The 25,684-nt window shown below is 51.1% G+C and overlaps 1 protein-coding gene across 1 annotated transcript in view; it reads left to right on the forward strand.

The window, feature by feature from the left end:
• Positions 1-25,684, forward strand: part of RGMA (repulsive guidance molecule BMP co-receptor a) — a 49,889-nt gene that overhangs the window by 7,125 nt on the left and 17,080 nt on the right. Inside the window, exon 2 of the mRNA XM_070358733.1 lies at positions 14,317-14,432. Within this exon, the coding sequence (XP_070214834.1) occupies positions 14,317-14,432 (116 nt within the window). The remainder of the gene's footprint in view (positions 1-14,316; positions 14,433-25,684) is intronic.

The raw sequence follows: 25,684 nt of genomic DNA on the forward strand, positions 1-25,684 counted from the left end.
AACTTGAGTATAACTGATAATGCACTTAGAACCCACCCAGAGGTCAAGGTTATCTAAAAGTCCTTGGGGACTAATTCAGAAAGATAACATGTACCCCAATATTCATGGCAGCATTACTTACAAATTGCCAAGATGTCAAAGCATCATCTGCAGCAACACAGACAGAGTTGGGGGGCGTTATGCTAAGGGAAGTACATCAGACAGAGAAAGACAAATACTGCATGATACCACTTATATGTGGAAGTTTAAAGATACAACAGACTAGTGAATATAACAAAAGAAGAAGCAGCAGACTCACAGGCATAGAGAACAAACCTGTGGTTGGCAGTGGGGCTGGGGGAGTGGGAGGGACAAAGCATTGGGTGTGAGATGGGCTGTAAGGATGTGTTTATGCAACATGGGAAATAGAGCCAATATTTTGTAATAATTGTAAATGGAGTGTGACCTTTAAAAATTATATAAAAAGTAATTTTTTAATTTAAAAAACAAAATAAAAGTCCTTGGGGGAATTCTGAGGATTTCTCCCCAATTCCCACAGGTCTAAAGGCTTGTAACCTATAGTAGATACTTTGTTACCATCAAAACAATGGTTCTTGTTGGTAATATAAGAATGCTGCTGCTGCTGCTAAGTCACTTAAGTCGTGTCCGACTCTGTGCGACCCCACAAACGGCAACCCACCAGGCTCCCCCGTCCCTGGGATTGTCCAGGCAAGAACTGACATTGGCAATTACTTATCGACACTTACGCTATTCCTAGCTGTTCTAAGTGGTCTATCACTGTGTTAACTCATTTAATCTTCACAATAACCCTATGAGGCAGCCAAAGTATATCCCCATTTTTCAGTTGGGGATAACTGAGCTTTAGAGTATCTGTTCAGACTTTGTGTTCTTGGCCAGCGTGCTATACTGACTCTCTAATGTAAAAGTGAAAACATTCCGTCAGCCTCCAACAAATTAAAAAAAGAAAACCATGGTGGTAGAGAAAATGTCACATAAAGCAATAGATTGATTTTTTCCTAGATTGGCACCCTTCTCCGCCACCCATCAGCTGGGGATCTTCTTTATTTCAGCTTTGCATTAGCCATTCTAAACAGTTTTGAATTTGATGAATAACTTGGTTATCTGTTCCTATTGCTAAATGCCTATGGTATTTGTGCTTGGCACCAACTTACTTGTTCATTAATCCAAATACCGTGGCCTTCTGCTGGTTGGGGGAGATGCAGACACGCTGTCGGTTCAAACAGTTGCCATTTGGTGGATAAATGGGTCCAAGCTGGTTCTTCTCCCAAGAACTTACTGGAATGAGAAGAGGAACATACTGGGTGGCCTGTTCTCCCTCGTAGGAACCTGGGGCATCTCAGTATAGGCACCCAAAAGTTGTTTTAAAACAAGAGGCTACTGAGTGTTTTCAAGGTGTGGTTTCAGGTATATGGTCATATTGCTGGGAATGATTGCTGAAGAATTTCATGCTGGCACTAAAACATACAAATGTCACTTTTCAAATAACATTTCCTACTTGCTCATCAACATTTCGCTTGGGGGAACCCAGAAATGGTCCAGATGGGGCCCCAGAGTGGCTCCTCAGAGTCAGGTGTGGGCAAGGCCATTTAGTTACAGAGCTAATACCTGGTCACTGAATCCCTAGAGATACCAGACTGTGAAGCTGGGAGACACCACCCCCCCAGGGGAGTGGGGCACCCAGGTCATGACTCTGTAGATTGAGAAGCTGCGGGTCCAGAGATAGGATGGGACAGGGGCCACGCAGCTAGACGTAGAACTGCCCCGAACCCCAGGTCTCGCTCTTTCTCCATATCCACTTCAGTGTCTAAAAACTCTCAATCTCGGACTTCCCTGGCGGTCCAGTGGTTAAGACTCCGCACTTCCACTTCAGGGGGCACAGGTTCGATCCCTAGTAAGGAAACTAAGATCCCGCATGCCGCACCGTGCTGCCAAAAAAAGAAAAATAAATAAAAACTCTCAATCTCAACACTGACAAGTAAGCAGTTCACAAATGCTATCACTCCGTACTGGCCTTTGTAGGCAGGATTGGCAGCTGTAGATCAACTAGTAGGTGTGGGCTGGAGTCACGGACGAGAACTGGAGAGGAAAGTCAGGAAGACTTTCATAAATGAAACTCCAACTATATACTAGTTGACAGTCCCATCTAGGGAGAAAGGGAAGATGTAGCAAAAGAATGAACGAAGCTACTCCAGGAGCTTACTGAGAGTCTCAGCGGTCAAGAAGGAGAGGTACAAACAGGTGAAAGGAGGGGCTTACATTATGGAAATGCGACCCCAAAAACTATTAGTAGATCATCTGAAGGCCTCCAGCTCAGCCTGAGATGAGACTGGGGCATCTCAAAGGGAATCCTTCCTTCTGTCCTGAGTAAGACGAGCACGTATTAATAGATGAACAAGGGTCAGTAGAGGCAGATAGAAAACCCACCATCTCTGTGCCTGGGAACGGGCCAGTGAGCTCGTTAGAGGTGGCAGGTGATGGCTGGGAGTCACCCAGACCTGCCCAAACCCCACTCAGCTAGCTGGATGACCTGACGCAGATTACTTACCTTCCACCGTGTGCTGCTGCTGCTAAGTCGCTTTAGTCGTGTCCAACTCTGTGCAACCCCATAGATGGCAGCCCACCAGGCTCCCCCGTCCCTGGGATTCTCCAGGCAAGAACACTGGAATGGGTTGTCATTTCCTTCTCCACCGTGTAAGTTGCAGTAAATGTGGATTTACTAACAGATGAGAGAAGACAGGATACGTGTTTTTGAAAATGGGAATTAAGTCCAGGAGAAAAAGAGGATGTAATTTTGTAAAGGCAGTTGGCATTCCTCACGTGGACTATTTTATTTATTTTCATTTATTTTTGAAGTGGGGTATAGCTGACTCTGCCGACATAGGTCCATATAGTCAAGGCTATGGTCTTCCCGGTGGTCATGTACAGTTGTGAGAGCTGGACTGTAAAGAAGGCTGAGCACCGAAGAACTGATGCCTTCAAACTGTGGTGCTGGAGAAGACTCCTGAAACTCCCTTGGACAGCAAGGAACTCAAACCAGTCAATCTTAAAAGAAATCAACCCTGACTACTCACTGGAAGGAGACTGATGCTTAAGCTGAAGCTCCAGTATTTTGGTCACCTGATGCAAACAGCCAACTCATCACTGATGCAATGGACATGAGCGTGGGCAGACTTTGAGAGATGGTGAGGGACAGGGAGGCCTGGCGTGCTGCAGTCCCTGGGGTCGCAAAGAGTCGGACACAGCGGGGCGACTGAACAGCAACAGCGACATAGCTGGTGCACAGTATTATATGTTACAGGTATATAATATAGTGATTCACAATTTGTACAAGTTATTCTCCATTATTCTCCATCTATAGTTATTACAGAATATTGACTATATCCCCCATGTTGTACAATATACCTGAAGCTTCTTTTATGCTTAATAAGTTGTATCTCTTAATTGCTTACCCCTATTATGCCCCTCTCCACTCCCCTCTCCCCACAAGTAACCCTTAGTTGGCTCTCTGTAAATCTGAGTCTGCTTCTTTGTTCACGTGGACTGTTTTATATTTAAATCTCTCTACGGACATATATCCCCTTTAGCTGGGGAACTCAGTTCTTAGTCTCTTCAGCTCCTGCCATGAGTGGAGGGATTTACAGGGCTATTTCACTGAGAGACAGAATGAAATAGGAAGTACCCGCTGGGGAGGGAGCATTTGGGGGCTTGCTAATACTTTTTGGTAAAATGATAGCTAGCTAGCTAGAGAAATCGATTGATTGATTGACTTTATGTGTGCTTATTGCATATAGAAATATCTAGAAAGATACACATGAAACTGTAAATAGTCATGACCTCCAGGGATAGTGAATTTATTTCATTTAACAGGAAATTGATTTTTTTTAATGTATGTATAATACTGTTTCAATTTCTTGAAATAAATTTGATATTAGATGGAAGGAAACAGAAAGTCCAGGAAATTTGCTCTCTCTCTGTTTTCTTTAAAAAAAAAAAATCCTTTTTATATCTCTCCAGCATCATGAATATGCACATACATGTCTACCAGCAGGGGTGTGCTTCTGGAAGGTTCTGGGGCAGACACTCCATGCAGATGTCCCATGCCAACCTGGTCCTCCAAAGAGGACCTCTGAACAGGGGACTGGAAGAAACACAAGCTGGAATCAAGATTGCCAGGAGAAATATCAATAACCTCAGATATGCAGATGACACCACCCTTATGGCAGAAAGTGAAGAAGAACTAAAAAGCCTCTTGATGAAAGTGAAAGTGGAGAGTGAAAAAGTTGGCTTAAAGCTCAACATTCAGAAACAAAGATCATGGCATCCGGTCCCATCACTTCATGGGAAATAGATGGGGAAACAGTGGAAACAGTGTCAGACTTTATTTTTTTGGGCTCCAAAATCACTGCTGATGGTGACTGCAGCCATGAAATTAAAAGACGCTTACTCCTTGAAAAGAAAGTTATGACCAACCTAGACAGCATATTGAAAAGCAGAGACGTTACTTTGCCAACAAAGGTCCGTCTAGTCAAGGCTGTGGTTTTTCCAGTGGTCATGTATGGATGTGAGAGTTGACTGTGAAGAAGGTTGAGCGCCGAAGAATTGATGCTTTTGAACTGTGGTGTTGGAGAAGACTCTTGAGAGTCCCTTGGACTGCAAGGAGATCCAACCAGTCCATTCTGAAGGAGATCAGCCCTGGGATTTCTTTGGAAGGAATGATGCTAAAGCTGAAACTCCAGTACTTTGGCCACCTCATGCGAAGAGTTGACTCATTGGAAAAGACTCTGATGCTGGGAGGAATTAGGGGCAGGAGAAGGGGATGCCAGAGGATGAGATGGCTGGATGACATCACTGACTCGATGGACATGAGTGTGAGTGAACTCCGGGAGTTGGTGATGGACAGGAAGGACTGGCGTCGTGCTGCGATTCATGGGGTTGAAAAGAATTGGACATGACTGAGTGACTGAACTGAACTGAGCAGGGGTGCCACCCCACGGGGCAGTCCGACGTGCTTTGTTCACAAGGTGGAATTTTGACAGATGGTGTTGCGGTCTTGAGGCCAGTAGTGATGTAGCTGTCACCATAGCTGTCACCATACCTGGTGCTAATGATGTCTTGCTCTGCAGTCAGTGGTCCAGTTCCTTAAAGAAGCTACTGACAGAGACCCCAGTTCTGAAAGACTCCCCAGCCTTGTTAAGTCCCAAGTTGATTTGTGGCAACCGAATGGGAAATAAATATGAGGCTCCTGAGACACCACACAAACACCACTCTCAAGAGTCCTCAAAACTAGAATTCTTCATCTCCACATCTGACTGCCCCCGCCGGGGTTCCAGGCGGGGGCTGCCGAACTGTCTGCTGCTCATCTGAGAACCCCCAAAACCTGCTCAGAGCCCAGTACTCAGTGAATGTTTGTTGAATGAATGAAACAGAAAAACTGATTAAAAGAATCTGCCTTGTAGCAGTGGAGGGATCTTACTAACCTGATCATAGACATTAAAAGACACGTGAAGAGTATTAGTTGTTCAGTTGTGTCCAACTCTTTGCGACCCCATGGACCGTAGCCCACCAGGCTCCTCTGTCCATGGGATTCTCCAGGCAAGAATACTGGAGGGGGTTGCTATTCCCTTCTCCAGGGCATCTTCCCAACCCAGAGGCTGAACCAGGGTCTCTTGCATTGTAGGCGGATTCTTCACCCTCTGAGGCATTGGGCAAGCAAAAGACATGTCCAAGAGCAAATAAAATCTGCTAATGTGTTTTAAATCCATTGAGAGGTTTCAAAGTGAAGGTGAAATATTCATTCAGTTTCTAAAGAGAGCCATTGGAATGTCAGGGAAAGGTGTGTTTCAAAAATCCATTAAAATATTGTAAAAAAAAAATTCTGTGTGTTTTAATTAGTACAAATAAGCATCCCTCAGGGTGAGGGACAGAGCTCAGAACCAAGAAAGCCGTGTGCACACAGAGAGAAAGGAAGCCTGAAGCAAAGGGAAAAAAAAAAAAAACAACAAGATAAGCCAAAACGGGAACACACTGTAAGGCTTTCCAGAATCAACGGTAAAGAGGTTTCCTGATGCCAGAGTAAGGACAGTGAGAACCAGACTTTAGAAGAAGAGAAGCAGGGAGATTCCTGCGTCGTCATGGCAACAAACAGGTCAAGGAAAGCCTGGGGCCCTCTACCCCAGGACCATCTGGAGGAAAGGGAGAAGTGGCAATTAAAGATGGCAGTCATATCTCGGTGGCCAAAAAAGGCAACTTTCCTTCCACACTGGCCCTCGCCCAAGGGACTCCTGCCCACAAAGGAAGCCCACCCATCCAGGAAGGGTCACATTTAATAGTCACTTTGGTGGAACAGATACTAAAAAGGTAGTGTCAGCAGGCACTTTGTAAAGTCCTAATTAACTGGCCAAAGCACAACACACTTTCTGAAAAGAGAACGTGAAACTGGACCAATCATCTATTAGCATTCCTCGAGGAGGTAGAAATAGGCCTGGAGAAACACAGGGAAGAATTATGTTTAGACGTTCAAAATTCCTTCTGACAAAGTTCCACCCCAAAGGTCATTTCCAACAGTAAGTTCCTCCAGAATGCAGGGGGAAATCGCCATGAATCGGAATTGTCCTTAGAGATAGGAAACAAAAAATATGATAAACAGGTGCTTTTCTAAACGAAGAATTATAAACAGTGGGGATCCCCAAGGATTGCCAGTGCTCCCAGACTTTGTTTAAATGTCCATAGATCATCTGGAGGAATGAATGGTTCCAGGCCTGCAGATGAAATGGTTCCAGACTCTGTGGAGAGATGGCAAACACATGGTGATTAACTGCAGGACCAGTTTATGAGTTTACAAGAAGATGCATATTAAGCTTTCACAGGGGCAAGCCTCATCCAATGCACTTAGGAAAACATAATCCAAATTACAAAAATAACGGACTGTGTCCAGAAATAACGGACTGTGTCCAGGCTGTTTATAGCTCCCAAGGAATCTTGAGGGTCTTTGCAAAATGTTTGTTTGCTAAAGGCCATGCAGGACCAAGCATTCAGAAATGGTATTGGACACTAAGCCAAAAATAGTGCTCTCCCTGGGCTCTACCCAAACCTGGCAGTTTTATGACCTTCTCCTAGAGAAGATACCTCAGAACTGTAGGAAGGTGAGTAATCACCCAAACAGAAGGCTTTCCCAAGAAGCTGGCCTGCTTCGTTCTTGAAGGATGTCAGCGTGGAAAGATGAAGCCAGAAAGGTGATATGATCAAAAGTCTATAAAACCTTAAAGGTTACGCACAGATTGAGCAGCTCTAGTTCATCAAATCTGAGATGGCCAGACTCAGTGTAGCCCTTGAAGTCTGAAAGAGGAATTTGAGCTGTATGATGCAGGGAACTTAGATCCGGTGTTCTGTGACAACTTAGAGGGGTGGCATGGGGTGGGAGATGGGAGGGAGGTTCAAGACGGAGGGGACCTATGTACACTCGTGGCCAATTCATGTTGATGTAGGGCAGAAACCAACACAATATTAAAAGTAATTATCCTCCAATTAAAAATAGTTTTTTAAAATAGAGGAATTTGAGAGATAATTACAAAAGAGGATTGGGTCCCACTAAACAACTGAGTTCCTCAAAATGTGGTACAGAGAAAATTTACTCAAATGTGAGGAGTGGAGGAGGCTCAAGAAATTTTGCCAGTAAATGAGTTTTTCCAGCCAAAAAAAAGAGTGCCATTTCCCACTCCAGGGGATCTTTCTGACGCAGAGATCTAACCCTCGACTCTTGCATTTCCCGCGCCTCCTGCACTGGCAGGCGGATCCATTACCACTAGCGCCACCTGGGAAGTCCCGTGGATTAAGAGCCATTGACAACACAACAATGGAAATTGTGACAGACTATTTTCTTGGGCTCCAAAATCACTGCAGCCATGAAATTAAAACATGCTTGCTCCTTGGAAGAAAAGCTATGACCAACCTACACAGCATATTAAAAAGCAGAGACATTACTTTGCCAACAAAGGTCCGTCTAGTCAAAACTATGGTTTTTCCAGTAGTCATGTATAGATGTGAGAGTTGGACTATAAAGAAAGCTGAGCACCGAAGAATTGATGCTTTTGAACTGTGGTGTTGGAGAAGACTCTGGAGAGTCCCTTGGACTGCAAGGAGATCCAACCAGACAATCCTAAAGGAAATCAGTCCTAAATATTCATTGGAAGGACTGATGCTGAAGCTGAAACTGCAGTATTTTGGCCACCTGTTGCAAAGAACTGACTCCTTGGAAATGACCATGATTCTGGGAAAGATTGAAGGCAGGAGAAGAAGGGGACAACAGAGGATGAGATGGTTTGATGGCATCACTGACTTGATGGACATGAGTTTGGCAAGCTCCAAAAGTTGGTGAAGGACAGGGAGGCCCGGCATGCTGCAGTCCATGGGGTCACAAAGAGTCGGATACAACTGAGTGACTGAGCTGAACTGACAACACATCCCTGCACTTCTGAGGATGGCAAAAATACTTCCTGGGACCAGAATTGGACCTTAGCTTTCTCCTGGTTGGTCAGGAATCTGCCTAGACATGAGAAGACCCAAAATCAAACCAATTTCAGCAAAACTAGGACTTTGTTGGCTCCCATAGCTGGAACAGGCTCTTAGGTGGCTCCAAGGAGCTAAGACAAAGCTTCAGGGAGAATCACACGCTAAAGAGTGATGTGGGGATGGTTAGCCCTGAAAATCTCCATCAGTTCCTGAAAAGCTCACCAGACACAATTCAAGTTTAATAATAAAGATATATATATGCCAATGCTGCAGATACAGCTTCAACCCACAGCACTCATCAACACTTGCCTTCCTGTCAGATTACCATCCCCAGATCCATCCTACAGAGGAATCAGAAATCAGAACTGGGTGCTTCCTCATGGCAACAGTCTCAGGACAGGTGCTGATTGGTCAGCGTGGGTCACATGCCAGTCTCTGCTTTAGTGAAAGCGATCATTGGTTTCTCTGTCTTTCCTGGACTTTAAGTCCAAGAGGATGAACTGATTGACTCAACCTGGGTCTTATGTGCACCCAAGGTTGATGGAGGGTGATGGAACTTAAAACTTACAAGTCCCTAACATTTGTCACCTGGGAGAGCTCATTAAATATGCGGACACCCAAGGCTCTACCTCCTGAGATTCACATTCAGATGCTCCAAGTGGCGCCTGCATGCTAAGTCGCTTCAGTCGTGTCTGACTCTTTGCCACCCTATGGACTGTAGCCTGACAGGCTGCTCTGTCCATGGGATGCTCCAGGCAAGAACACTGGAGTGGGCTGCCATTCCCTCCTCCAGCGGATCTTCCCAACCCAGGGATCGAACCTGCGTCTCTTAAGTCTCCTGCTTTGGCATGCGGATTCTTTACCACTAGCACCACCTGGGAAGCCCTGAGTGGCACCTGGGCATATGTATTATTGTTAAGTCCTCTGAGATGGTCTACCAAAGAAATAAATCCCTCTTCTTCAGGAGGCTTTGGGTGGAGCTCCTGATTTCTAAAGATGTACACCCTAGCAGAGCATGTGCTGGCCTTGCAGAGGCTTTCCCAGGCTCGTACTCTTTCTGTAGCCTCACCTCTTTCTCCTATAGCCATCATCAAGATCTTCCAGCTCCTCAGACAAGCCACACCTTGGTAAATGGTATCTTTGGTGTTCCTTCTACCTGGAAGCCCTGCCCTGTGCCTCCTCCCTTGCCCACCATCTTCCCCTGGCACACACCCACACTGGGAGAACTTCCCACGCTGCACCCTAGACTGGGCTGGAGGCCCCCGGTGCCTATGGGCCTCCCTGTCAGAGTCTGTTATTCCTTATTGAAAGAGATTGTTAAGTTTATCTGTCTTGCGTTGACTTTAAGCCCAGTGTGGACTTGCTTCATTGGCATGAAAGACACATACAGCATGTCAGGGATGGGGTTTGGTGTGGCTGGCTCTGCAGTTTATTAGCTGGTAATTGGGTGAGTACTTAAGTTCATCCAGCCTCAGTTTTCTCATCTGCAAAATGGGGATAATAATAGAACCTGCCTTAGCGTAAAGTGTCTAGAAATGTGACGCACTTAGCCGGCACCTGACATAATGTGGGAGCACACTGAAGCATAAGCCATTATTATTATCATTCTTTTCTAAATTGTATTTATTTATTTGGCTGTGCTGGGTCTCTGCTGCTGCGTAGCCTCTTCTCTGGTGGTGGCAAGCAGGGCTGCTCTCTAGTAGCGGTGCACAGGCCTCTCATTGAAGCAGCTTCTCTTGTTGCAGAGCACAGGCTCTAGAGCGTGGGCTCAGTCCTTGTGGCCCGTGGGCTTAAAATTGTTCTGAGGCATGTGGGATCTTCTCAAATCAAGGATCGAACCTGTGTCTCCTGCACTGGCAGGTGGATTATTTACCACTGAGCCACCAGGGAAGCCCCTGTTGCTATCATTCTTACTGAAAATGAATCTTTGAAGACACCTTGCAAGATTTTGGGTCAAGTCTTCCCCGGGTAGTCAGCTGTTCACTTCTGACCTCTGCTTTCTCCCCTCACCTTCCTCTAATATCTATTTCTACCAGCAGTTCAGAAGACAGGAGTTATCTTATTGATTGCTTTGTCCCCCAGGGACTAGCATGCTCTAGTCCTAAATATGTATTTCTTGACCGATGACTCAGGCCCTGGACTTGAGAACACCCTGTTCATACCCCAGAGGCTGGGAAAGCCAGAAATCCCTGTCCCAGGAGGGCTTCAACCTTATGTAGACCTTGCCTTCCAGGAGCCCTCTGCCCATTCATCACACAGCACGACCACCCCCCAAGGTGGAAAGGGAGAGACGGAGGGATGATGGTTCAGTGGAGCTGCCTCCAGAGCCAAGACTGAGGGAAAGGGAGCCGAAGCATGACAAAGTCTCCAGGGAAAATGCAGAGGTGGTCAGAAGGTAACGATAGCTGTTAGTCTTAAGTCAGCTACACGCAGAGTTAAGTGAATTTCTATGGCAAACGGAGTGCTAAGTTCCCAAACCCTACGTTTCAAGAATTTCTTATTTTTGCAGAGAGCCGGGGAGTTGTCAATAATAAGCTGGTTGGTTTGGCCAGTATAGACAGATTCCTCAAGGTCAACACAACCCCATATTGCTCTATTTGTGGCTGGATTTCTCTTCATAGTCTTAGCTGTGTGAAAGCCAAATCTCTACTTTTACGATGTCCAAATTCAGCCTCACACATCTCTCCTTGTGAGAAGGAAGCCCTTTGTATCCCCTGCCCAAATGATGCCCTTATGCTGTAGGAATTGGATCTCCTCCCCAAATGGCGGCCAGGCCCCAGCAGGAATGCTGGGGCGCGCCCACGGCCCAGTGTCCCTCCCGGATTGTACAGGCACACCTCGTATTATTGCACTTCACAGACACTGCTTTCTTACAAAAAAAAAAAAATTGAAGGTCTTTGGCCACCCTGCATCCAGTAAGTTTATCAGTGCCATTTTTCCAACAGCCTTTGCTTCACAGACTTTGTCTCTGTGTCTCATTTTGGTAATTCGCTCAGTCCTTCAACCTTTTTCTTTACTTACACATTTGTTAGGTGATCAGTGATCGTTGATGTTACTCTTGCAAAAAGATTCCTGACACTGAAGGCTCACTCAACGGTTAGCATTTTTTAGCAGCAAAGTATTTTTGTTTGTCTTGGTTTTTTAAAATTTATTTTAATTGGAGATTAATTACTTTACAATATTGTGGTAGTTTTTGCCATACATTCACATGAATCAGCCACAGGAGTACATGTGCCCCCCATCCTGCCCTCCCTCCCACCTCTGTATACCAATGCAAGTGCTTAGTCGCCCAGTCGTGTCTGTGACCCCATGGACTGTAGCCCGCCAGGCTGCCCTGTCCATGGGACTCTCCAGGCAAGAATACTGGGGTGGGTTACCATGCCCTCCTCCAGGGGATCTTCCCACCCCAGGGATTGAACCTGCGTCTTTTATATTTCCTGCATTGGCAGGTGGGTTCTTTACCACCAGTGCCACCTGGCACACATATTGTCTTTTTGACATAATACGATAGCATACTTAAGAGAGTACTGCTGCTGCTGCTGCTAAGTTGCTTCAGTCTTGTCCGACTCTGTGTGACCCCATAGACGGCAGCCCACCAGGCTCTGCCATCCCTGGGATTCTGCAGGCAAGAACCCTGGAGTGGGTTTCGCCATTTCCTTCTCCAGTTAACAGAGTACAGTACAGTGTAAACAACTTTGATGTGCATTGGGAAGCAGAAGAAAAAATCACATGACTTGCTCAGTTGCTTTGTACGTTTGTATTCAGTCGTGGTCTTGGGGTGACAACATTATCAGCCTGCCCCTTACAGATGAAGACCCTGAAGTGTAGAGGCTCAAAGTCCTGCAGCCAAAGGCCCCCACTCTTGGGCAAGGACAGTGCCTGCAGGGCCTGCTCATAGGCCTCCTTCTCAGCCTCCCTGCGGGGTTCCCGAGTCCCATTCTCTGACCTGGAGACGCTGCAGCTGTGTGGGGGTGGGGCTGCTGGGAATGCTAATGGACCCTTTCTCTCTCATTAGCGAGAAGCTTTAGAACTAACTTGTGAAAGGCAGGATCTAGGGGAGGGTGTTAATTGGTGGACCTCAAAGGTGCCTCTGTGCAGCCTGGTTCTGGGCCCGCCTCACTGTGTTGAGGCCATCCTGCGATTCTAGAGAATAAATTGTGGGTCTGGCTCCCAGTCCGGCCAGGCCTGAGAGGAATGCAATCTGAGACCTGGATTTTGAGGTGGTGGCCTTTCCCTAGACGAACCTCTAGCATTTTGCCAACCGGGGCTTAAAATAAATCCCTTCTTTTTTTCTTTTTTGAGGGGGGAGTGGGTAATGATAATTAGAGCCTGTTGGACTGAGACCTAAATTTCTGAAGGAAGTATGGTGGTGCTCCAGATCGTAAGGGCCAGCAGTGGCCATCATGGCATTTTGCCCTGAGGGGACAACGGCTGGCTTTTGCCCCGTGGCCTGGCTGCTTGAGCTGTTACGTCCTCTTTCCTACCTGTTTTGTGGAAGCCAGGTTCAGCACTTTGACTGCTTCCGGTTGCATACAGATCTAGGGTCCTCTTCCCCTCGCCCAGAGCTTTCTCCGTTGCATCTTCACTCCCTTGGAGGCCGGCAGCGTCCCAAAGGCAGACACGCAGCCCTGCGGCCTTCGCGGCCGGCAGCGAGTGACCGACTGCCGCAGTGCTTAAGAGAAACATTGGAGTGGGATAAAAACTCAGAAGTCTTTTTCAAAGAACCAGATGAGTAGGCTTGGAAGTGAGGTGAGGGGGTCGCTCAAAGAATTTGACTAAACACACTTGCTCCGGCCTATTTGTGTTCCATCCAAAAGACCTTTCTCAGGGGACCTTGCCAGTCTCTTTTAAATAGCCCAACAGCCGCAAGACAGCTGCGAGGTCTCGGGAATCTTGAGGAGGAGACATTTTACTCCTGGAAAAATAAGTGACCAAGTTAAAGGAAGTCACCACCCTGATGCCCTCCCAGGAGCGGCCTTGGTGGCCTTGCCCTGGCAGTGCCCGGCGTCTGGGCCCTGTGCACGGACCGCAGCATCCACGCCTCGGGGTGGGCGTGGGGGCGGGGGTCGCTACCCTGCCGCCTCCGTTGGGCGGGGGCCCCAGCTCGGGGGCCACGAGATGGGGGGTGGGGAGATCCGGAGGGCCACCCACCTGCCCCACCCCGGACACATCAGAGGTGGATTTTTCAGCCTCCTGCACCGGGACACGTCGGGGTGAGAGAAGAGCCCGGGTGTCAGTGGCGACTTTGGGACTGCAGTCTAGTTGTAAAAGGGTCCTGGGTTGTTTTTTTTTTCAAGCTCAGTTTCTACTTAGGCTGGCCACTTTTAGGGAAGAAGTGGGGGGCGGGGGTGCCGCGCGGCCATCCTTGCACTCTGCGGGGCTTGGCCGTCTCGGGGGGGTTGGGGCCTTTCCCGGGTGTACAGCCGCGGGGTTCGGGGCGCCGCGGCGCGCCCACAGTCCCCGGCTTCCCCGGGTCCCCGAGGCCAGCGCCGCCGCGCGGTCCCCGCCCAGCTCCTCTCCGCCCGCCCCCCGCGGGCCGCGCTGAAACCCGAGCTCGAGGGGGCGGGCCGCGCAGCGGCGGGGGCCGCGGGGCCGCGCCGACATTGGCGGGGAGCCGGGCGATGGCTGGCGAGGGAGGGGCGCGCGGGGCGGGGGGGCGCGCCGGGCGCCCGCGGCCGAGGTGGACCGAGCCTCCCGGCTCGCAGCTCCCGCCGGCGGAGCGAGGCCGCCCTTTCTCGGCAGCGTGATTTATCTGCTTCTTCTTTTTCTCCTGAACTCTTCTTCCAGGGAGAGGCTAGTGGTAACAGGCCGAGCTGGATGGATGGGTATGGGGAGAGGGGCAGGACGACCAGCCCTGGGATTCTGGCCGACTCTCGCCTTCCTCCTCTGCAGCTTCCCCGCAGGTAAGGCACTGCTCCAGCCCGGGAACGGCCGGCTGGGCGCGCGGGGCCCGCTCCCCAGGTCTCCTCGCGGCGCCGGGCCACAGGTCTGCGGGCGAGTCGGAGCTCAGGTTCGCCGGGCGCCCTCGGGCCCCCGCCTCGCGTTTCCACGCGTCTTTGTTTCTCCCGCGTCCAGCCGAAGGCGCGATGGATGCGCGTGGGCACCTGGGGTTGGGGGAACCCTCTCAGGTTGTAATGAGAAAGAGCCAGGCGGGGAGATCACAGGCGCCGGGGACGTCTCCCAACTTCCCAGAAAAGGGGGTACCCGGGACGTTCCCCTTAGGGGCCCCGGAGAAGGGGGAGAAAGGGAGGCACGGACTCGGATCCGGGGGGCACTTTCTCTAGCTTCTCGTCCCGCAGTTTGCAGACCTGTCCGGTGCCCAGGGGTGGAGCCGGGGGCGCCTCTGAGGTCCCCGCCGAGCCCGGACCGCCCCCTCCCGCGGGACCCCGTCCCGCCCCCACGGGCTTGCCCACGCGGGGAAGCCCACGGGCTGGGCACCGCCGGCCCCTTGTTCCTGTGTGATAACATCCCGCGTCGGCCCCTGTTTGTTTTTATTGTGTCAGAAAGGGAGAGAATTTCAGAATTAAAGCTGAAAAAGCCCATCTGTTTCCAATGAATCCCCCATAGTTTTTCACAATGTTTTTGGCAGATCGCTGCTTTCAAATTCCTCCGAGCCGGGACCTCTTGTTTTTGTTGGGGGAAGGGAGACCAACTCCACAGAGAAGCATTTGTTCCTTCCCAAACGCTCCAGTTTCTTTACTTTTTTTTTTTTTTCCTTTCGGGGGGAGGGGGAAGGCACGAAACTTAAATCCCGGGTCTGTTTTCTTTATAATGTTTCATTAAAGTTTATTCCATTTTTGCCATATGCTACTCACAGCCTGGAAACAACAAGCTTTATATCCATTTTCCCCTTGCTAAAAAAAATACAAATAAACCCAGCGTCACGGACCAAATGGTCCCCGATGCAAGGCGGGATTTCCCGGCCACTTCCATTGTGCTGCGGGGTTCCGAGGTGTCTTTTTGCAAAGAGCTTGCCTTCGCTCGGCAGCCGGAACGAATCCGCAGCCCCCGCGCACTCCCGAGCTTTGCAAGAAAGGACTTGAGTTAGACCGGGGATTGGGTTGTTTTGTTTTGCTCCTCAGCCAACTGGGTTTCAGGAACTGGCAGAACTGGGCAGTCCGGACCCGGCCTGGCTGTAAGTTGGGGCTCCCGGTGGGAGGACCGTGCCGCAGCGGTAAGGGAGAAAGGATCCGTTTACCTTCCCGCCCCAGCCCTGCTTCGGGGCGGGGGACCTCCTCCCCGGAACCCACCCGGCTCCTGCGCGCCCCAAGGGCGTCCCGGGTGAGCCGCAACCTGCTTGTAGCCCAGGATTCCATTGTGGAGGCCCCGGCCAAAGACAGGATGGAGGGTGTCAATGCCTCAAAGAGCCCTTGGACCCATCCGGTGCACCCTAGCCCTGGAATATTACAACCTCCATACCGGGTCAAGCAGCAGGGAGTCCTCCTCCTCTTCCTTTTTTTTTTTAAAGGCAGTTTCCACCCCTCCTGCTTCCCCCCATAGAAGGGTCTGGCTGATTTGGTTCCCTCCCAATAACTAAGAAAATAAAATTTGAAGCGACCCTCCTCTTTCAAAAAGAAAAGAAATCCCTCCTTTTGGAGGAGCAGGAGTTTGCAGTGTGTGTGCATCTCTATTTGGTCCAGATAAAGATCCAGCCCATTGGAGGTTTTATCAGATGGGTTGATAAATGGCTTTTGTCCCTTGGCTGCCGTGGGGGATGTGATCTCAGCTTGGAGCTGAAATTGAGAAGGGGGGCTTAGAGGCCCTTAAAACAACACCTTCCCGCTCTTAAAGCGGCAGCACTTGTTAGCTTCTTGGGCTGGAGGGAGAGGAAAGGAAAGGCTGGCAGGAGGTACTCAGAGGTAGGAGGGAGCTGCCAGGGTGGTGGTGAGGGGTGGAGGGGGTTGCTGTTTGATTTCTCCATCTTAGAAAACTTTAAACATCTCCCCCGTAGTCTGAGGAAAGCTGGTGGGTTATATAATGCACAGCCCGAATTCCATCACTTGTTTCCAAGAAGCCCATTTCTTTTTGGCTTCAAGGCTGGTAACTAAAACCTGGCAGATAGAGCAGATAGCTGTTGCACTGTCATGCCAACTGGCTAATGTTTCTTCTAATTTGAGGCCTTGACAGGCGCATTTAGTCAAAATTGCCCACCTTGCTGAAAACTGAGCTTCCAGTATGCCCGCATGGAATACACCGGGGGGCTCTGAGAACGTGTGGGCTCCGGAATCCTGGGTCAAGAAGAGAGGCTCTTAAGAGGTGAAATGGATCATTTCCACCACAAAGGGATGGACTATCGTATTCTTGACCTATGGCAGAGGGGCTGCTTGGGGATAAAGTCAGAGAATCTGCAGGTCTGGTGGGGAGTGGGGTGGGCATTTGAGAAAAAAGAAAAGAAAGCGCTGGAGACAGTCAGGGGCCCTGTGTGCCGGCTTCTCCCTCCAAAGACAGGTGGAATCCTCTGGAACAGCCGCATGAAAGCATAGGCTTGTTCAGTGCTAGTTGACTTGAATGGCGTCCAGGAGTAAACCCATAGGAGTGCAAATTAAATTGGACATAGTTATGTGGAGAAAGATGCCTTAACCTCTTGCTAGACAGAGAGGGCTTGTGAGAGTGCTAACATGTTCTCAGCATGCATGGCGCATCTCGTGCGGTCCTGACGCGGGGACAGAATTGGGGGCCCTCATCTGAGCAAGGCTGGCGTCCACCTCCAAGGCCTGGTGGAAGGACAAGAGCCTTTCCATGTCCCTCGGCTCGTCAGGGTGTGTGCGGGCACGATGCTGTACTTTCAGCCAATGGACAGGGTGGCCACGTCTAGTTGGGAGGGGGGTGCGTGGCGGGAGGCCAAGAAAGGCTTCTTAGGGAGTCTTCCACTAATAACATCCACTTCAAAACACAATTAATAGATACTTTTTAAAACTTTGAAACCACCTTGACTTAATAAAACAGATTTCCAAGAGGAACTCATCAAAGTCATATGTTGTAGACATGTTGGCACGCTTCCCGTTGGCTACATATGGATGCTGTACTCCAGCTCCGGTGGTTCTCAAAGTGTGGTCCTTGGACCAGCAGCACCAGCCTCCCCCGGGAACGTGTTAGGAACTGACTGAAGCTAATGCTCTGGGAGTGGAACATGCAGTCTATACTGTGACAGACGTTCCAGGGGGCTCTGATGCACCTCAACTGTGAGGATCAGTGTTGGAAAAATTATTGCCCTGTGCCTTCCATGTTTCCTCCTGTCTTTCCCTTTCCTTTTAAACTGCAGTTGTTTTAGAAATTAATCCTCATGGGGAAACTAAGGCTTGCAAAGACCCAGGCCCTGTGTAGTATCCAAGGACATCCATGCCATTCTAGAGTTGAGAACGTTTATCTGAGAGCTGCCATTCAAAAATGTGCAAGCAAGTCAACCTGCTTATCACATCATTGTCCTCCCAGGAGGACTTTGTGTCCCAGAGGGAGAGACTGAAATGAGTCCCATTGCCAGAGCCAGGTGGCAGTAGAGCCAGCCTGCAGGCTGGTGCATGACACGCCAAGGGATCTGCAGGGCTGAGCCCTGGCTCCCAGGGAGGGTGGGATGTAAAGTCCTGTGGATGGTTGACCCTTTGGCCCTGAGGATGAGCTGGGGCATAAGGAGAGGATCTCTGGTCGTCAGGTTTAGGAAGGGAAACTGCTGCAAGCTTGGAGGAATTGCTAGCAGTCACCCCAGTGCCAAAGGAGAACTGGGCAGAGACGATCAACAGGCTCAGATAAGGACGCTCCGTGAGATGGGGCAGTTGGGTCCAGGTCTCTGTGGAGGTGAGGGAATCGCATGGGGACCACTTTCTGTGTTGGAGGTCATACGGTTCCTGCTAACATGTCCTTCTTGGGTGCAATGCGCCCGGCCCTTGTTAGAGGATCCAGGTTTTATGTTTGGTTGAGGGGTTGGGGCGTCATACTGTTTCAATGCCTGGCTGCATTCAGCCTGCCTGAAATTGAGGGCACTGTTTCTTTAGGGCAACTAACTCATTCCAGTGGAGCCAGGAATTTCTAGTCTTAAAGTTGGGAGTCCCGTGTCTTTAGAAGCCCCCTCAGTCCTGGGTACCCCAGGATGGTCGGTCTCCCTGGACTCTCCGTGTCCTGGGACCAGGGTTTGGCCTGTGTCTGTTAATCCTGCCGCCGCAGACAGTTCAGTCCTGGGTGTAAAGGGCCTCTCCTTCTGTCCGTTTGCCCGGCGCTGGGCCTCCTTCCTGCGCCCTGTCCTGCCTGTCTCCGCTGGCATCTGCCTCGAGCAGCTGAGCCGCCCCAGGACCTGCCTCTGGGGTGACCCCTGCCCCCGCCCCACTGTCCAAGTTGCTCAGGAGCTCAGGGCTCTGCATGACCCGCTCCCGAGCTCCCAGAAGGGAGAGCCCGCTGACATCCAGTTCCACACTCCTCTCCAGCCTCATTCCCATGGCCTCTGGCATGCCCCTGGGCTCCAGGTCCCTGCTGGTCTCTGTACCTGCCACCACCCACCCACCTTATGGGTGGGCAGCCACTGGGTCTTGCTCATGCCATGCCTGGTTTGGAAAGGGAACGCCCACTGGCAAAGCCCAAGGTCAGTGCCACCTGGCGGGGCCCAGCGCCGTCCCTCCGATGACCTGAGGACCGGCCACCTTGGCTGCTAATACCTGTATTCCTCGTGTCCTGGCTGCTTCCCGAGTCTTGGGTTTGTTTTTTTTTTTTTTTGCACTACCCAGGCCCCCCTTTGCCCCCTTTTTTTTTTTTTTTTTTTGCATGGTTTTTAATCTTCTTCTAAATCACTGGATCTGTTTATAAGGGCAGGAACCCCATTTCCTGTTCCTGCGTGCACTTTTCTCTGAGATGCACCCCAAACATGCCTGGCACAATCCCGGAAATTACAGGACCGTTGCGTTTCTTTGTGTTTCTCTTTGTCTTTTTGCTCCATGGACCGAGATCGCAGATTTGGGGAGGGGGGTTGTCCAGATATCTCAATCATTCTTTCCAAAAGATGTTTTTCTGTTTATAAAGACAGTACTCATTTTTAAACCTAAAGATAGAAAAGGATACATAAGAAAATGGAAATAACCAAAATTCCAACCTCCCACAGGCTGCCATCACTAGTTAACATTCATGAATAGCCTTTGAGACATGGTACTGTTATATTCTAAACAATATGATCATTTGAAGGAAAACAACAATTTTTTTTAAATTTATTATTTTGTATTGGAGTAGAGCCTATTAACAATGTTGTGACGGTTTCAAGTGAACGGCGAAGGGACTCAGCCGTACATATACATGTATCCATTCTCCCCCAAAACCCCCTCCCACCCAGGCTACCACATTACATATACATGTATCCATTCTCCCCCAAAACCCCCTCCCACCCAGGCTACCACATAGCATTGAGCAGAGTTCCATGTGCTGTACGACAGGTCCTTGTGAAAAACAACGTTGAAAATATTTATTTATTTGGCTGCGTCAGCCTTAGTCGTGGCCCTTGAGCTCAGCAGTTGTGGCACACAGCCTTAGTTGCCCCAAGGCATGCGGGAACTTAGTTCCCTGACCAGGTATCGAACCTGCGTCCTCTGCATGGCAAGGCAGAGCCTTAACCACTGGACCACTGGGGAAATCCCCCCAGACAACAATTTTTAAAGCTCTCCCATTTATCCAGTGGCCAGAGCATCCAAGGTATTCTGCTAAATGTTTGAAATGTGTCACCTCATGAGATGGTCACCCCTCCCCCCGAGCATCATCATTCGTACTGTGTCGATGAGGAGACAGAGGGTCAGAGAGGTTCCCAACATCACACAGCTGAGTCAGCGGCAGAGCCAAGAGGAGAACTCAGACCTCTGTGCTTTTCCACACACCAGATTTTGGATAAACACCCTCATTGAACGTGCTCTGTAGCATTTCAGACTCTGAGCTGTGTAGCATACAAGGCTTTATGATGAGAGGGGAAAAATAAGAAACTTTGGAGATATGATTGGATAGCAGAATGAAGAGTGACCACACTTTCCCACGGCTGTCACGTTCTTGCCTCTTCCCAGAGACCCTCTCCGCTCCCTGTCCATCCCCGACTTAGCATTTCAAAGCAGATGCCACTTTGGCAGAGCGCTCATGGTGCAAATTTTCCCAAGTCAGATTTATGTCTTTGGGGTTTTTGCTTATTTATTCATTTCATGCACCATTTCGCCCGGGCAGTCGGAATACCGAAACGCCTATTAAAGTGATCCCTCTGCGCCCAGGTCCCTGCAGAAAGGAGCCATTATTGCTCCCCGTGCTAAGGAATGTTCCAGGAACACAGGCTCACACACGTGTGTGCACCAGCCAGGCCGGTGTCCTCCCATTGCTCTAGGAAGGTGGAAGAAGGGCCTGCCTGCGGAGGGAGGTGGGGGAGCAAAGCCACTTCACGTGGATTTTGACCCGGGACAGCTGAGCAGAGGAGCGCAGGGCTCCTGGAGGCAGGACCAGAATGGAAAATTGTCATCTCTGAAGTCAGCCTTACCTAGACTTGCTCAAGAGGCGCGGGTTCAATCCCTGGATCAGGAAGATCCCCTGGAGGAGGGCATGGCGACCCACTCCAGTATTCTTGCCTGGAGAATCCCATGGACAGGGGAACCTAGCGGGCTATGGTCCATGGGGTCACAAAGAGTCTGACGTGACTGAGCATAGCAGCAGCTACCTAGACTCAGGAAAAGGGAGTGTGCCTCAAAGCAGGAAGCCCAAACTGCTCACCCACAAGCTTCATTTATACCTGAAAAGTGACGCTTTTGCCCCCAAACCATCCTCCCTGTGGAACCCAGGCTTGCTCAGCTCTCTGCCTTCCTGGCAGGGTGGTCTTGGCATGGGATCCCACGCCCGGCTCCTGCCTGCTGTGGGCCCTTCTGACCCAGAGAAGCCCTGCTGACAGGCCCGCCGTGGCCCTCTTGGCTGCAGATCCGGCTGCGTGTGGCTCCAGGGGGAGCTGGGGGGTGGGGAGGGTGTCCAGTTGGGAAAGCTGAGGTGTGCCCTTTTCCTTGGCACTCGGCGTGGTTTCCTGCAGCGACTTGGCGTGTGTGGAAGCTGGGACAGAGAAGCCTGGCTGGGTGTGACGAGGGGGTAGTGCCGCCTGCCCAGCTCGGCAAGTGGCATTCAGCCACCTCTGCCCACACTTAGCAGTGAGTTAGTTAACCCCCAGCTCCCCTATGGCTCAGCCAGTAAAGAGTTCACCCGCAATGCAGGAGACACAGGAGCTGGGAAGACACCCCGCCACCGCCAGAGGAGGAAGTGGCAACCCACTCCAGTATTCTTGCCGGAAAAATCCCAGGGGCAGAGGAGCCTGGCGGGCTGCAGTCCCCGGGGTCGCAGAGTCAGACACGACTGAAGGGACTTAGCACAAGGGCACACATCCCCTCCTGCCTTCCGTCAGCCAGTACAGATGCTCTTAGAGGCTTCCCCCTGCCTTCATCTTTCTCAGGTCAGCGGGTCCCCAGAGGAAGTCCCCAGTGCTCTCAGGGGGGCCAAGAGGCATGCTGGAGTCCCAGGCAAGGGCAGTTCCTTGGACCGTTCTCAGGCTGAGCTGGGAGGAATACCTTTGAGGAAAGGGGATCATTCTGGCTGCTTGTGGGTTAAGTAAGGCAGGGTCCTCTGCACCTGGTGAAAAGCCAGTCCCTTACCTGGGTGTGTGCCTCTTTGGTGTCTGACGCCAGACACCTGCGTGTTTACGCCAGGACGATGGAGCAACAAGCCTGGCAGCCCCAGGCACCCCTCAAGCTAGGAGACTGCGGAACACTGCCCAGCCAGAGCTTGCCAAATTCTGGCACTGTATCCGTCCCCTGTCCCCTCCCAGCCACGGTGCTGGAGAACAGGAGAGGGTGGGGAGTGGCCCGTTGCGCCTGCTCGGTGCCACAGTGCGGTGCTTCTGGTGCTCCCAGAGAATGGGAGCAGATCTCCCACCTCCTTGGGGATCCGCATCCCAACTCGTTGCTAAGAGACGAGCCTCAGCATCACTGCTGCCCCGGGGCAGGGGCGGGGGGGCTCTCACCCCTTCCACTTTCTCCTTCAAGCTGTTCTCCCTCTGCTCTGCCTTCTCCTACCCTAATTAAAGCCACCCTCTCTTAGTTTAGGCCACTCCCTAAAATAGCCTTCTCATCATGCCACGTGCGTACTGAAAATTACCCGGTGGGCTTCCCGCTTTGAGCGGGATCCGACCTGAAATCCTTGGGCTGGCTTATCAGGGTGCAGTCAGGGAAACAGAAGCCACACAGGGTGTTGCCACAGGGGGGAGCTGTTACAGTGGATTGTGTCTAGATGGGCAGGGGAGGAGGGGCAAGGCCACGAGGGACCACGGAGGCAGACACAGCGTTGCAGGAGGGGACTTCCACTCCTGCGACTGAGCGGACTGAAGAGGACCTTGGGGGCCCGGGGCTGTGAGGAGGGCTGCTGCTGCACGGCTGAGCTGGGTACTGGAACAGCAGCAGCTGGAGGGGAAGAAGAGGCAAGGCTGGGTTGTGATGACCGGGTCGACTTGGCTGGGCCTCGTGTAGCGCCGCCTTGTGGTGGAATCGGGCAACTGGGAGCTGGGTGAATGGGGACACAGGGTTTGCACCGGAGCCGAGCAAAGCAGTTTGAAGTGAACCACATTCGCTTCATCCCAGGCTTTCACTCAGGGCTTCCGTGTCTGGCTCCAAACTCCCAGCGCACTCTCACCATCCGGAATTTCGCCTTCCGACCCGTGCCAGCTGCTTCGGAGCCCCTTGGACTTATGTACCTCTGCCCCACATCACCTGGCGAATCCCACTGCCCTTCCAGACCCCGTGGAACGGCTGCTTCCCGGTACTATCTGTGCCCCCATCCTTCAATCTCTGTACACGTGAACCTTCTCCCCAGCACCCCGGTGGTTTTTGTAGCCGACTCCACCTGAGCTTGTTCCAGGAATGGCAGGAAGCACCTTGCCTGCACGCAGCGGACTGAGTCCAGAACCTTCAGCTAGTATACGAACCCAGGCAGTTACCCTGCAGACCACAGAGCTGGGCAGACCCAACGTGATGGGCGGGCTTGCCTTCTAAGACGCCTTACTCCTTTAAGAAGAGGCAGGTTTTTTCTCTTTCCTGGCTCACCCCACCCCTCCTACACCGCCAGTGAAACCTGATCTAATCCCTTTGCACGAGGGTAATTTATTGGTCTGTTGGGCTTTTCTCGGTGGCAAATTGCATTGTCTTTATTCTCGGGTTCAGGCGCAGGAGCGGCTCCACATTCCTAAGACTCCTTTCTCGGGGCCGGGCCTTCGCACCCCTCGGCACTCGGCAAAGAGAGTTTTATTGGGCTTTTTTGTTATGCAAACAAGGCGGTAATAATCAGGCTATTATTCTGAAAGATTGGGCTTGATTAACAGTTCAAAGGAGGTCTCCGAAAGCAGCTAATGCCATGGCGGTGCATAAATATCTCCATCCTGCCTGGGTCTGTACAGCTGCTGCTCCCAGATCCCCGCACCCCGCCCCCTGCCCCCCGCCTTTCTGTTCCAAGAGGCTCTGGGTTGCTATTTAAAGGAAAAGAATTAAGTCAGGCAAGCTGTGTGGCTGTGATTTCTCTCGCTGCTGTGTCTCAGACCTCGAGGAAGGTAGTCTGGAGCCCGTGTGTGCATGCTCAGTTGCTTCAGTTGAGCTCGACTTTGCGACCCCATGGACTGTAGCCCTCCAGGCTCCTCTGTCCATGGGATTCTCCACGCAGGAATACTGGAGTGGGTTGCGATGCCCTCCTCCAGGGGATCTTCCCAACCCAGGGATCAAACCCACATCTCCTGCATTGCAGGCAGATTTTTTTTTTTAACCACCAGGCTGGATCCCACCTCCCCACAAAGTGAAAGATTACAGAGGTGGGGTACCAGGGGAGGGGGTACAGGTGCTTTGAGTGACGAGTGCGGGAGTCAGAGGGTTCTCAGGGGATCTGTGGGCACGAGGTGGCACCCCAACTCAGCCGTAGATGGTTGACACAGTTCTGTGAGGCCCAAAGAAGGCGGCCCAGGAAAGCCAAGGGGCCATCTCCAGTATCTGCAGGGTTACCATTGAGCCCTTTCCCTGTGGCTCTAGAGAAGAACCAGAGCCCCCACCCATCTCCCTCGAGCCGGCAGACCTGGGGTCCACAGCTGGAGCTGTCAAGAGCAGGAGGGGCTGGCCCGGCCCAGCAGAGGTCCGGCGGCCCTTGAGGCCGGACTGCCACCGGGCAGGGGGCTTTCCTGCCGCGGGGGCTGGTTGGAGTTGCAAACTGTTGACCTGTGGCTGCTCTCAGGCCCGGGATTTTAAAATTCCATGCTGCACACTAGGAAGCTGACCTGGAGTTTGCCCACCAAGCAATCTGTAGTTACAGTGATCTCGACGAAGCCAGTTGCACAGAGAAACAGAAGCCCTGAGCCTCACTGCACAAATCGGGAGCGAATGGATCCCCGGGGTCCCCAAGTCCTGCTGTGGCAAGGGGACCCTCCTCCAGGGCTGAGCGTGGGCTCTTGTCTAACATTTACAAATGAGTTGTCCAAGGAGACACACATGCTGATGAAGCGAGAGACTTTATTGGGAAAGGTGGAGAGCAGGAGGATGAGGGAACCCAGAACTGCTCTGCCACGTGGCTGGCAGCCCCAGGTTTTCCCGGGATGGGGTTGGTTTCCTGGTTGTCTCTGGCCCCTCATTCTGACTCAGCGTCCTTCCTGGTGGTACATGCATCGAGAAGGATGGATTCCAACAAGGATTCTGGGAGGCTGGTAGGACATACGGACTGGTATCTCCTGTCTCCCTTTGACCTTTCCTGCATTCTTCCGGTTGGTGGTAGCTTCTTAGTTCCTTGTTCCTTACCAGGACCTCCTGTTGTTAAGATAACTCATGCAGGTGGCTACTGTCTTCCCTGGCCAGGGCGGGCAGTTTCGTTCAGTCATTTGGTCCCATAACAGCCCCAGCCTGCGCCCCACCTTTTGAGCCAAGTGTCCAGCATCATGGGGCACCGGAGGGAATTTCAGGGGTTTCCTAGTGGTGACCTGGGCTGGCCAGTGTCTTTGCAGGCTCTGGATTCTCCTCTGTTTGTTTCTTAGTAGCTAATCCCCGAAGTCCTAAGTCCCAAGAGGCTTGAGTCAAAAACAAATCAGGTGTCCTAGGCTTCCGAGAAGTCTGTGCATGGTCTTAGCCTTTTCCTGGGTGCCTGAGATGGAGCTCCA

Source organism: Bos mutus, chromosome 21 (assembly GCF_027580195.1).
Source record: "Bos mutus isolate GX-2022 chromosome 21, NWIPB_WYAK_1.1, whole genome shotgun sequence".
Taxonomy (NCBI): Eukaryota; Metazoa; Chordata; class Mammalia; order Artiodactyla; family Bovidae; genus Bos; species Bos mutus.